The 14,539-nt window shown below is 38.0% G+C and overlaps 1 protein-coding gene across 1 annotated transcript; it reads right to left on the bottom strand.

The window, feature by feature from the left end:
• Positions 1–12,657: 12,657 nt before the first annotated feature.
• On the bottom strand, positions 12,658–14,502 carry LOC116989444 (nuclear factor interleukin-3-regulated protein-like). Its single transcript, XM_033046824.1, has one exon. The coding sequence runs from the start codon at positions 14,393–14,395 to the stop codon at positions 13,340–13,342; it is 1,056 nt and encodes a 351-aa protein (XP_032902715.1). The 5' UTR covers positions 14,396–14,502; the 3' UTR covers positions 12,658–13,339.
• Between the last annotated feature and the right edge of the window lie 37 nt (positions 14,503–14,539).

Raw genomic sequence — 14,539 nt, 5'->3', positions numbered from 1 at the left:
GGCCTGGAGAATTTCAAGGGAGAATCAGAATTTCAAGGGAATCACCAGAATTTGTGAATAATCGGAGAATGCATTAGCAAAGTGCTGTAGAATTTTGTAACTTTGGTAAAAAAAACATTAGAATTTGAGTCTCATATTTTCAAGACTAGTAACCCTTACTTTTAAAATATTAATTTTAAAATGGCAGCAAAATGAATTAAAATCCTAGGATGTTTGTAATAGGTAAAGCTCAATATGATGGTTACGGTCACTTATTCAAAGCATCCCATTGTTTATTACCTTCAGTATGGACAAACTATCTCTATCAAATTAAAATCCTTAACATCTATCACTTATCCCCTTTTTTCTCCAGTCACATTTTGAAAATCATGTTTTTCATTCTGCTTGAATGAAGTAAAAATAAATCAAATCAATTGTGGGAGGAAGTGTTCATGCAGCATGCTAGCATACACTCTGTTAAAATACAATCAACCATCAAAGACCAAATGTAATTTTTCTCCTTCCAAAATCGACATGAAACCCAAGAGAAAAGAATGTGGAAAGTTTCAATGGACCAACAAGCTATAGAATAAATGTAATGGCAAATAATGTCAAATTACCCTGTGTTGCAAAGCTAACAGACTGCGTCTTTGACGGTCATAATTTGATAAAATGCAACATGCTGATGTTACTAAGAAAAGGTGTTAAGAAAAGGAGTTAAGCTTTCACACAAATATGCTACAAATATCAAAAAGTATTAAAACTGAAATCATCATCCAAATTTACGGAGGTTAGGGTTTAGATTAATACTGCCAGGCTGATGAACAAATCTCTTTGAGTTAATACACCAATCTAGGGTACGTGTTTACAAACGATACCAATAAAAGGCTTGACCATATTTCAAACTTTTTTTTTGCTTTTTGAGACTGGAACATCACAAATAAACAAATTACAAATAAGAGTTTTAAATGAAGCGTAAAATTTCCAAAGCACAGATTCGCGTACCTGTTTTATGCTAATACCACTTTCACTCTAAGTTAGCTAGGGAGAACTGCTGAAACGAAAATGGAAAATATCACCTAGAAGAAAAAGAGCTATACAATGAGAAAAAAAGATGCTAAAGTGCTACTTTGTTTATATTTTGTGACATAAACATGTGGTCAAAAATAATCTTGATAGCATCTGCTCTGTTCATGTAAAACTGCTAATCTAGAATGCTCAGAATTGTGGTGGCCTCACTGACAGCTTTTCTGCACTATTATAAAATATTCATTCGAACGCACTTTTAAATCACTTTTTTTTTAATGTCATGCAGTATTATAATAAATTCTTTAATGGATCTGGTAGGTTTGACGGGAACATGGGAACCAGGGCAACTGTGAATTTTAAGGTAACATGAGAAGTGGGCCTGGAGAATTTCAAGGGAGAGCAGGAAGCAGAGGCCTGGTGTGTTTCAAACAAGCACCAGAAACAGATGCCGAATCACCAGAATCGGTGAATAATCGGAGAACGCATTAGCAAAGTGCTGTAGAATTTTGTAACTTTGGTAAAAAAAAACATTAGAATTTGAGTCTCATATTTTCAAGACAAGTAACCCTTACTTTAAAATATTAATTCTAAAATGGCAGCAAAATGAATTAAAATCCTAGGATGCTTGTAATAGGTAAAGCTCAATATGATGGATGTAAAGCCCAAAATATTCCCTGCATATTCATTGACATTCTCTTAAGTCTGAACAGCAAACACAACCTTCTCCACCTGACAGTTTGGTCAATATATTGTGTCAATGGTACACAAGCCACCCCTGTGTTATGAGGTTCCCAGAAAACAGCCCATATTGCGATTTTCCCTAATGTGCAACTGCTTCATCTGCACATGCATCAAGAACGCAAATTTTAAAAAAAATTATGTTGATTAATTTAATTTGTTTTCATATAAATTATGTGAGAACTTTTTTTTCGTATCTCAAAGTTTTGGGTAGTGATTTATGAATTCGTACAGGCTCCTTGCTGATGTACTGCTCCTAATTTCCCGAATGGCCGTAATGCAGGGGTTGCCTACATGTATATCTTTGAAAAGGCATTAAGAGTGCTTAGAGAATATGTGCAAAGAAATACAGAAATCTATGATGTATATTTTGCCCGAGATGAAATTGAACCATTTAATTGATGTAATTGATGTAAGAAGATATTCATTGCACTGGTTTTATTAACAAGTTTAAGTACAAGTATGGTCATAGGCTCAAGGCAAACTAAACTTGTAAAGTCAGAGCATGCACTGCAAAGCCAGTTCCATAACAAATGAATATTGATTCAGATGCTTTGTTTATAAAAAGGTACATTTATAATAATTTTTTAACAATATAAGTACCAGTATAACATAATCCAATTCAGAGCTATTTTTATAACTTTAGAAACAGCTCAAAACAAAATATATTTAATGATTATTTTACATTCTATGTAACTGTAGATACAAACAATGATAAAAGGTATTATCATGTACAATAAACACATTTACCATATCCAAAAACTCAAGTATAGTAAAACAGATCTAGTAAAATCAATATTATTTCCAAATGAAAATACTACTTGCTAATTTTAATCTCTAGGGAATTCCATATACTTTAGATTCCAAATATATCTATACCATGACACAAACTTGTTCTTTCTCATCATTTATTATTGAATGTATTAGACAGACCTTGCCATTCACTATCTGAACTAGTAAAAACTAACCAAATCATTGAATCATATATTCCTACTTTGCTGCAACTTCCTCCACTACATTCACCAACCAACTACAATCTCAAACACGAACTGCACTTATGCCGAATTACAGCTGTACCTCAACAAATCGCACTGGGCTAATTATTGGTGAACTCATTTGAATAGCAGAAAAAAATCATCCAGGTACGTGTTGAAAAGTATACAAAGTATCTAAGTACTGTGGGAGACAATGCATCAATATATCATGTCCAAATCTATTGCAATTTTGTCTTTAAAAGGAAAAAAAGCCCTTCCTCTATTTGGCTAAAATACAAAGAGAATAAATGTTGTATGTTCACAACTGTTTAGCCCAAATTCACAAACACAGAGCATTCCTCTTCCTTATCACAGATCTAAACAAACACTGATTTGGCATTACTGGTATACTTGTGTTATTGCCAATTTATTTATTTGTTGTTGCATTAATGTGCTGTAAAGCTGCAGCAAGGAAACATTTAATTGTTCCATTCTCAGTGCATATAGCAATTAAACACTCGTGTGTGCAGTTTTGGTCTCCAAATTTGAGGAAGGACATTCTTGCAATTGAGGGAGTGCAGCGTAGGTTCACAAGGTTAATTCCTGGGATTGCGGGACTGTCATATGTTGATAGAATGGAGCGGCTGGGTTTGTATACTCTGGAATTTAGAAGGATAGAGGGGATCTTCTTGAAACATATAGATTATTAAGGGATTGGACACGCTAGAAACAGGAAACATGTTCCCAATGTTGGGGGAATCCAGAACCAGGGGCCATGGTTTAAGAACTAGGGGTAGGCCATTTAGAACAGAGATAAGGAAAAACTTTTTCACCCAGAGAGTTGTGAATCTGTGGAATTCTCTGCCTCAGAAGGCAGTGGAGGCCAATTCCCTGGATGCTTTCAAGAGAGTGTTAGATAGAGCTCTTATAGATAGCAGAGTCAGGGGATATGGCGAGAAGGCAGGAACGGGGTACTGATTGTGGATGATCAGCCATGATCATATTGAATGGCAGTGCTGGCTTGAAGGGCTGAATGGCCTACTCCTGCACCTATTGTCTATTGTCTATAACTCTTCACTTGATTCGTAACAAGTATGCTGCTGGCAAGGAAATTTCAAATAACTAATAACAAATGCACATTTTAAATAAAATCCACAGAAATGCCAGGCACAGAAGGTGGTTAAAATAGACCATTATGCAATTTAAAAACAAATTTCTTTCCAAAAAGTCAGTGCTATTTCTTGCATGCTTTTATAGTGATATAATCACAATGAAAAATATATTTACAATTTACTTTTAAATATCTTTCAATATAATGATTTTAGTGAGTAAATCATCACCTTTAATGTTGCAGTTATTCTAAAACGTATTTACAATTGCAATATAAAATTAATTTAAATGATGTATTGCATGTGCTTCAGTACCAGATTAGCTTTTCACTAACCAAAAGAAAGATACTGACTTGATTTTTGTCTCACTACCTGCTAGATAAGCAGGCAAAGTGATCGTGTTTTACTGAACCAACTCAATTTCCAATAACTCTGTAGATTAAAAAAGAGCAGCCTAATCTAATCTGCCCAGACATCACAGTCAAAAGTCTGCAAAATGTTAAAACCCTATGCAATACCTTATTTGCATTGTTGACATAATTATTAAAACAACAGACTCTTAAAGAAAAATTGTTTCGTTTTGTAGAAGCCTTTAAGACCAAACTGTTACGTTTCAACATAATTTGATCCAGCCAAGAGGGACAAAGTTAGAATGCTGGAAAATAATATTTTTCAGAACCCGAGTGCTTCTTTACTTCACATTTTGACGTAGCGTGTTTCACATTCATCTAAAAGGTAAACGCAGCCATGGTTTAACTCCCCATCAAAATGATGCAGCCTTCGGCAACACAACACACTGTAATTCAGCATAGGACCGTCAACCTAAATAACACCTTGAAGTCCATGAGCCTAAAATAACATTACGACCAATGAACAAAGCCTTAGACCTAGGGCAAGGCATAAAGCTTCGTGCTCCAGTGACAATTACTTTAGCTTAAGGCATGAGGGTATGAAAAGGTGATGGGAGAAACTAAGGCACCAAAAAGAATAAGAATTGCCGTGGACGCAAATTATGATATCGTGTAGAAAGCTATTCTGAAAGTCTCCACGACGCAAGAGTTGTAAAAACTTACTTTATAGCCTTCAGTGCTTTTTACCTAAAACAAGCCAAATTCCATAAAATATTATAAACTATTTCCATGTAATATTGGCTTTTATGATAAAACACATATTTTAATTGCATATTTAAATTTTAAAATTATTTCTCATTCCTTACAGGAATTAAATATTATGTTGCAACAAAATAGAAGATTAAACTGACAACTTGTTTTCTACACTACCAAAAAGCAATTATATGGTTGCCACTGGAACCGATAAATTATTATACAGTCTAAAGATTAGGTGGTGCACCGAACCAGTCTGATCTCGCACATCAATCCGCAACATTCTTAGTCGTGACACCCAGAAATTGTCAGGGTATCAGAAATGGTGTTTACTTCCACTTCATTAAAACAAGTGATGGTCTGATGCTGTCAGTTCTATACCAGCAGAACTCAAAATTGTTTATAACATTGATCAACATTGTATGCTGTTCATTGATCTTAGCATAAAATGCAGAACAGTACCGCATGAGAACAGGCCCTTTGTCCCACAATATCTATGGTAATCATGATGCCAATTTAAACTGCACACCTGCCTGCACGTATTCTATATTTTCCCATCCCCTATCTGTTTATGCATCTGTCTCAATGTCTTCTAAACATTGATATCATATCTGCTTTCACCATTTCCTCTGGCAGTGCAGTCCAGCACTTACCACTTTCCGTATACAATATCTGCACTCAGAGATCTCAGTTAAGCTTTCCTCCTCTTATTTTAAAGCTATGGTCTCTTGTATTTGACATTTATACTGTAGTTTAGGAAATAGCTCTATCTACTCTATTTATGCCTCTCATAATTTTATATACTTCCAGCAGATTGTCCCTTCTGACATTCCAGAAAAAAACAATCCTAGCCTGTCAAACCTCTCCTAATAATTAATACGCTCTAATCCAGGCAGCATTCTGGTAAACCCCGTCTCTGCCCTCTCCAAAGCCTCCACATTTTTTCTGTAATGCTGCAATCTGAATTTATTACAGGCAATGCATCAAATGTGGCCTAACTAAAGATTTATACAACTGCAACATGACTTCCCAACTTTTATACTCAACACCTCAACCAACAAAGGTGAGTATGGGGTTTGCCTTTTTTACCAGCCTATCTGCTTTCACTAAGCTCTGGACTTGCACCCTTGATCTGGGCCCTTTCATTTTATATACTGTATACTTTCTTCTTGCATTTAATCCCATAAAATGCAACACCTCATAATTTTCCAGATTAAATTCTATCAGCCATTTCTTTGCCCAAATTTCCAACTTTTCTATATCCTGCTGAACCCTTTAACAACTTTTCAATTGGCCACGCCAATTTTTGAATCCAATCCATTAAGTCGCCAAGGATCCCATGTGCCTTAATTTCCAGAGCAGCCTACCATGAGAGACCTTGGTGGATGCTTTATTGAACTCCATATATCAAAATTCTATTACTGGCTTCTTCGTTATCCTCATTAAAATGACAACAGCTGATTAATCCTGCCAGACTCACTGAGTTACTCCAGCACTGTGTATCTTTTTTATAACCACTGATCAAGTTTATTCAGTGTTGCAATACTTCTTCCGAATTTACTGAATTACATGTGCAAAATGTTGCAAAAGATAATTACCATACATTTTCTGAAGGAGATTTGGAACTTCGTATTACCAGTGAAGAAAATAACAGCTGTTAAGTACAACAGCTCATTGTTTCATTGTTGTATAAATGATTACTGCAGTAAAACAGTTACTGCATTAACAGGGTATTTTAGAATCAAAATAAACCAAAAATATTTCTGCAAATTTTTACTTTGTTCTTCATTTGGCTATACAGTTTTCCCAACTCTTCAAGGGATATTATTGATTTTTTTTTAAATGAAAATTCTATAATTTGGGAAAACATAAACCCCAGATGGTTACAATTTTTCATTGCATAAAATGTAAAACCAATATAACATCATAACATATTAAGTGAGGGCAGGAACGGAAGATCGGACGGATGAATGCATGGTTGAGGAATTGGGGCATGGGACAGGGATTCAGATTTTTAGAGTATTGGGATCACCTCTGGAGCAGAGGTGACCTGTGCAAGAGGGATGGGTCGCACAAACTAGAGGGGGCCCAGTGTCCTGGCAGGCAGGTTGCTCATGCTCCAAGGGAGAGTTTAAACTAGATTAGCAGGGTAGTATCTATTCCAGGAGTGAGGAAGGTGGAAAGCTGGAAGTCGATACAGATCAACGATAGAAACTTCAGTGGACAGGACAGGCAGGAGCAGGAAAGGAGCAAAGAACGCCGGTTGGATTAACTTACATTAATTTCAATGCTAGAGACATGACAGGTTAGGCGGATGAATACAGAGCATGTATAGGTAAATGTGATTAGGCCATTATAGCCATTACAGAACATGTAAAGGAGGGATGGCAATGTAATGCTCCAGGGTACAAGTCCGATAGGCAAGATAAAGATAGGGGGTGAAAGAGGATTGGGGGTAGCTTTATTGATTAAGGAGAATCTCATGGAAGTAGTCCGAGTTGGCAATATTGGGGAATTATCTAGTGACGCTTATATGGGTGGATCTGAGTAATAAAAAGAGGATGATCACCTTATTAGGATTGCACTATTGGCTCCCAGACAAATTAAATTAGAGAAGCATATATGCTGGAAGATTGCTGACAACTACAAGACTAATAGGGTTGTCATCAACTTCAACTTTCCCAATAGAGACTGGGACTTCATTAGTAAAAAGGGCTTAGATGGGGTGGAATGTGCCAAGTGTGTTTAGGAGATTCCTCAGAAAATATATAGAGTGCACAACAAGGAAGAGTGCAAAGTTTGACCTACTCTTGAGGAATAGGACAGGGCAAGTGACAGTGGATGAGCACTTTGGGGCCAGCAACCACAGATCTATTCACTTTAAAATAGTTATAGATGACGACCAGGCTGGTCCATAAGTTAAAGTTCTAAATTGAGGAAAGGCTAACTTTGATGGTATTCAACAATAACTTGCAAAAGTTTGTTGGAGTCGCTTGCTTGCAGACCAAGGGATGTCCAAAAAGTGGGATACTTTAAAAAAAAGTGAGTCAGACAACCCTGAAAGGGTGAAGGATAAGCAGGTTGGAGTAAGGAACCTTGAATGAGGAGAGAAATTGAGACTCTGGTCAGGTAAAAGGAGGCATGGGTCAGGAATATGCAGCAGAGATCCAGTCCATCCCTGGAGATATGTGGGGGAATAAGAAGCATACTTAAGAAATAAATCAGGACAAAAAGAACGCATGTGATAAATCTGCCAGATAAGATTAAGGAAAATCAAAAGAGATTTTATGTATATTAAGAGAAAAAGGTAATTGGAGAAAATGGTCCCTCAGAAATCAAAGTGGTCATCTAAGAGTGGAGCCACAAGTGATTAGCACCGTCCTCAATGTATATTTCTCTTCTCTTCATATTGTGGAGAAAGACATGAAGACAAAGGAAATTAGGAAAGTTAATGGCGATATCTTGAGGCCGGTCTGTATTACAGTCGAAGAGGTGTTAGATGTCTTAAACCATACAAAGGTAATGTCCCAGGACTGATAGGATATGTCTAAGGACAATGAAGCTGGAGAAGAAAGTGCATGAGCTGTGACTGAGATATATGAACATTCATTATGATGGCTAATGTTGTGAGGCCACACTTGAAGTATTGTGTGGGAAAGAACTGCTGTTTTGGTTACCTGCTATAGGAAAGATGCTATTAAACTGGAGTGAATGCAGAGGAGATTTTGCCAGGACTTGAGGGACTGAGCTGCAGAGGGAGTTTCGGCAAGGTAAGACTTTACTCCTTGAAGTCCAGAGTGCAGAACGGTGATCTTGGAGAGATGTGTACAATCACAAGGGGAATAGATAGGGTGCATGTGCAGTGTTTTTTTCCCGGGGAAGGGGAAATCAAGAACTAGATGGCACAGGCTTAAGGAGAGAGTGAAATGATATAAGAGTAACTCGAGAGGCAGCTTGTTCTAAGCAAGGAGTACATACATGGAACGTGCTGCCAGATGAAGTAGTTGAGACAGGGACAATAACAACATTTTGGACAGGCGCTTGGGTAGGAAAGGTTTCGAGGGATATGGGCCAAATGCAGGTGAAAATCATGGTCAGCATGGACCCGTTGATCCAAATGGTCTGTTACCATGCACTTGGTCTCTCTGACTCGGTGATATTCACCATCAATTTTTGTCACGGATTTTAACTGGCAAGTAAATAGTTTAGTAACCCATGTGTGGATATATGGTGTTCTGTACATTAATTTTCCCTAAGGCAGTAAAATTATGCTTGCAGCAAAACACAAACAGCAAAATATCCAAACAAGTTGGTAGAAATGAGATTCATGAATGTAAAGATGTCTTCAATGAACTAAAAGGATTAGGCTTTTAATATCTATTGGTGCAGAATTATGTTGTTGATAGATTACATATTTTATCCCGGGATTATTAATCCAGACCACTAATTTGGTTCAGATTGATGGTATATTTTACAAGTTATTGAGATTTTAAACTTTACAAAAATCACTTTTCAAACGACTTTTCCACTTGCCCTGCCCATCTGCCGTGTTCAGCATCATAATGACATCACAATAGGATCCCGAATCTCATTTACATTAAAAAATCGCGATTTTCAAAAAACTCCGTTTTAATCAAATTCTTCCATTCACAATTACATCACAATGGGAACCCGAATCTCATTTACATAAAAAGTGTGAGTGGTGGAATATTGTGTTGGGGGAATGGGGCCCAACAGGTCCCACTTGGTCTAGTACTTCTTAAATTTCTCTTCAATTTTTGACACTATTATCAAATGTAGTTCTTCAAAAATATGCTCTTTTCCAAGATACAGTAACACCGTTTAATGATGGCTGAAAATATTGTTTTACAAATTTTAAAGCGATAATTACATGATTACAAGATATTAATGGATAAAACTGCTGAATGGTATTTGACACAAATTTTCCCAGTGTAAATAAATTTAAATAATTCATTATGCTAAAGTGGAGAAAAGAAGATAATTTCTAATTAGCAGAAAATACTGGCGGTCCAAAGAGACTCATCAATGAACAATGTCAAGGAGATACAGAAACACATATTCATAAAGGCCCACAGAAAGTTGATTTTATACTTAGAAAGCTAACTATAGGTTAAAAAAGTCATGATTAAACCAGCAATGCTGAGAGTAGTTCTGAACATCACAACTCAGTGGGAAATTACTGTGAAAAAAGAATTCAACTTAGATTTAATAAAGGCAGTGGGAATCGAGATATAATTATAAAGAAAAATTATACAAACTAAGGATATTCTTCCTGTAAATCACCATTTTGTGTGAAGTGCACTGCACACAGCACATACTTTCACCATTCCTCCACAATTGCCAATTTCCGCTCAGTCAATTGCTAAATTTAAATCCAGGTTTGATTTTTTTTTTGTTTTAACAAAGATTTTAGAAATATGGAACAAAAGTATCTAAAAATGTTGCTGCTTCTCCAATTCTACATGCACCTGTCAGTTAGGGTTGCAAGAGAGGAAAAGGAATTGTTCTGCTTGGAAATTGAATGGCCTTGATGGATAAAATAACTTCCTTCTGTTTTGTTACAAATAAATAAGAATGCCCGCTCCATCAAATATCTTATTGGAACTGAGTTACAGCTCAAAATACATCACGCATGATTTCACAACTTCAAATGCGCTAAAAAATGTAAATAGTAGCAAACAAAAGAAATGTGGCAAAAAAACACATTCTGCAGAACCTGGGAACTAGTCATATAAAGGAATTCAATCTTAATGTGTTTTATAGATATCCAAAATATGTTCAGTTATATTATTAACAAACTGGTATATATTTAAAGTGAAGGGAATTAAAAGAAGTTTATGGTAAAAATGAGCCAGTGGGTGCCTAGGAATTTTGAAGTTGTTGAAATGGCAGAGCGTGTGAGGAGTTCTGGCTAAGAAGGATGGTGGGAGTGGGCAAGATAGAATTGAGGTATGAGGAGATGTGTTCAGTGGGGCAAGAGCTCGGTGAAAGAATGGCCGACCAGGGTAGTCCTAATTGTGGATTATAGATGGGAGCTAGAAAAAGGCAGTACAGGATTGAGTAACTATCAAATGTGGAAGGGAAATTGCCGGAGTAATGAGATCTGTGATGGTCTGTGGCATGGTGTTTGTTGATGGGATCATGAGTAAGGGATAGATATGAGAAGGTCTCTGCGAGTTGCTGCTTAGCCTCGCAGGGTTCAAAATCCAGAAGTCTGAAAATATTAATGGATGGAAACAGAAGCTCGGCTTTATAACTACTACCTATATCTTAATTAAGGTATGTTAAGAACCTGAGAGAGCTGTATCTAGATTTTGATGCCTCTGAGATTCAAATTGTCGGTCGTTTCCTATGTACACTCATACAGTAAAGTCAGTGATAGCAGGTGAAGAACAAAGAGCTATTTACATCAGTGAAACTGCACTACTGCTACAATTTACACACTCAGAGAGTTATTCATACTTTAGATTCCAAAAGCCAAACAGACTTGGATCTATCCAGTGAGCATTTTTCCTTCCCAATAAAAATACTTGGAAAGACATCAACATTATATTATGAATTAAATGAATGGTAATATCTGGAATATATTAATTGATTTAATAAAGTATTAAATAAATTACCATGATTTTAAAAGTTTAACATCTGATTGGAAATAACACAAAACAGGTAGATTACTGGAGGTAAATCAGCGGAGGATAGCATGATTAAAGCATCGAAATGCAATGAGTTTAGTGAGCAAGTGAGGTGTATTACTTTGGGCGGTCGAATGTAGAGAGAAAGTATATAGTTAATGTCAGCACTGATGCGAAGTGGATCTTCGGGACCAGACATCCCTGAAAGTGGTAACACAAGTAGATAGAATGGTAAAGAAAGCATATAGTATGCTTGACTTCATCAGTCAAGGCATTGAGAACAACAGTCAGGAAGTCTTCTAACAACTTTGTAGGACTTTGGTTCGGCCACCTTTGGATTATCGTGTGCAGTTCTGGTCGCCGCAGAACGTGGAGGCTTTGGAGATAGTGCGGAAGAGGTTTACCAGAATGCTGTAGAAAGGAACTGCAGATGCTGTTTAAACCAAAGATAGACACAAAAACCTGGATTAACTCAGCGGGCCAGACAACATCTCTGGAGAAAAGGAATAGGGTGACGTTTTAGACTTCTTCAGTCTAAAGAAGGGTCTCGACCTGAAACATCACCTATTCCCTTTCTCCAGCGATGCTGTTTGAACCACTGTTTTACCAGATTGCTGCCTGGATTAGACGATATTAGCTATGAGGAGAGGTTGGACAAACGGCTTGTTTTCTCTGGAACATCAGAAGTTGAGGAGAGACCTGATCGAAGTACATAAAATTACGAGGCATAAAAATTATCGGGCGGCACAGTGGCACGGCCCAGAGCAGGGACCCGGGTTCGATCCCGACAACAGGTGCTGTCTGTACAGAGTTTGTACGTTCTCCCTGTGATCGCCTGGATTTTCTCCGAGATCTTCCGTTTCCTCCCACACTACAAAGGCGTACAGGTACGTAGGTTAATTAGCTTGGTGTATGTGTAAATTGTCCCTTGTGTGCAGGATAGTGTTAATGTGTGAGGATCGCTGATCGATTGGGACTCGCTGGGCCGAAGAGCCAGTTTCCGCATTGTATCTCAAAACTGAACTAAACATAGATAGGGTAGATAATCAGAACCCTTTTTCCCATGGTGGAATTGTAAAAGACTTCAGAGCAAGGCTAAGATGAGAGGGGAAGTTTACAGTAGATGTGTGGGGCAATTGTTTTTAATACAGTGAGAGGTGGGTGCCTGGAAAACGTTGCACGGGTGGTGGTGGGGGCAGATATAATACTGACGCTTAAGATACTTTTAAATAAGCTCATGGAGATGCAGGCATATGAGATTAGTTTAACAACATCATGTTCTTCATGGATATTGTGGGCTGAAGGCCTATTCCTGTGCAGTGCTGTTCTGCAGTATGTTCATATTTCATTTCATTGTTATTCGTTAATTATTCGTTGTTTTTCATCCAAAACCAAATTTTAATAATATAAATGTATTTCCATTTAATTCACACAAATACATTGCACTTAAAACATTGCTATCAAAGCAATCTGATAAAATCATCCTGTGACATTAAAAAAGCATCTTTTGGGGATTTTTCATAAGTACATAAAAGTCACAACTTGGTAGATCATTCTTTCTCTCCAACACTAAATATTCCCAAAATATGATTAATTCAATTTCAATGGCATTATCAAAAGTTTAAAAGTTCCAACTTGATGTACAAGTTAAGTTTACTCTCCCCCTTAATGTAAAATTTCCAAGCAAAACACAAAATAAAGAATTTATGAGCAATAAACAAACAATTCATGGTCACAAATAATAAAAGCCTCAATTAAACGGAATGACAAATGGGCAATAAAGTAACAGGTTTAAATGCTGCTTTGCATTCACAAACACCATCACACAAACTCACATCAATGTCTTTGACCTCTGTCATTGAAATATTCCTGGTATTTTCGAGTGGAGTCTGTCTCTTCCAGGACATTTCAAGATCAAATTCTGGACCATCCTTTTCTTCTTTTGCCAGCATCGGTTTTACCTTAATTCTCAGTTTGTGAGGAAGGGCAGAACAATTTGATTTCATGACTGTTGGGCATTCAAATCTGCAGTCCTTGAAAGAAGAAAAATGATGCATCTTAGGAACCTCTTGTTCATCATCAGCATCATCTTCTGATTCTCTCTTGCTGCTTTTACTGTTCACTTCTATTGCAGTTGTGAAAACACTTGATGGTTTGTAGCAGGCATATGTTTCATTGAATGAGCAGGGGTATCTGGAATATATGAATTGATTCAAGGGAATATTGTGCATAGTCGGCTTATCAGCGGAGCTTTCTGGAGGATGTTGCTTCTGTAGTCCAATTGAGGTAGGGATAGCATAGGCTTTGGGAAATGGACTATCTTCTACATGTTGGGACATAGATTCAACGGAAAGTCTCCCTGGGGCGCATATCATATGGCTGTTGCAGATGCCATCTCGGATGAATGGGAGGGAATCCACTTCCAAAATAGGCGCATCCATCTCCATGCTTCTCTGCCTTGCCAGATGCTTCTGCATGTAGCTGTCCAGGATTTGTGCCTCTTGGGCATAAGCTGAGGAAGTGATGAGGCCGTGCCGGGCCTTCAGCGTGAGCAGCTCGGCCCTGAGGTAGGCGTTCTCGTCGCTCAGCGCCAGCATCTTCCTCTCCAGCACCAAGTCGTGGAAGCGCCGCTTCTCCCGCGACCGTTTGGCGGCCTCGTTGTTTTTCCGCCGCTTTTCCCAGTACGACTCGTCCTTCCTCTCCTCGGGCATGAACTCTCTCTTCCTGCGGGAGTTTAACCGGCTCCTGAAGCTATCGTGCTTCGGGCTGGGCGGCTCCACGTCCACCTTGACGTCGAAGGCCGACAGCATACCTGGACCGGGTGCCCGAGGCTTCGGCCTGGGCCTGGGCCTTTCCCTCCGCTCGCCCCTCGCCCGTCTCACCGAGAAGGAAGGCGGCTACCGCCCCTCGTCGATCGCCCAACGACCCGCCTCGAATGCGCCTCGTCCGCGCGC

The sequence above is a fragment of the Amblyraja radiata genome, chromosome 29, assembly GCF_010909765.2.
Source record: "Amblyraja radiata isolate CabotCenter1 chromosome 29, sAmbRad1.1.pri, whole genome shotgun sequence".
Taxonomy (NCBI): Eukaryota; Metazoa; Chordata; class Chondrichthyes; order Rajiformes; family Rajidae; genus Amblyraja; species Amblyraja radiata.
This window is presented reverse-complemented; position numbering and strand designations above follow the sequence as displayed.

Coding starts and splice junctions, on each gene's coding strand:
- LOC116989444 (XM_033046824.1), bottom strand. CDS start 14,395: ATGCTGTCGGCCTTCGACGTCAAGGTGGACGTGGAGCCGCCCAGCCCG.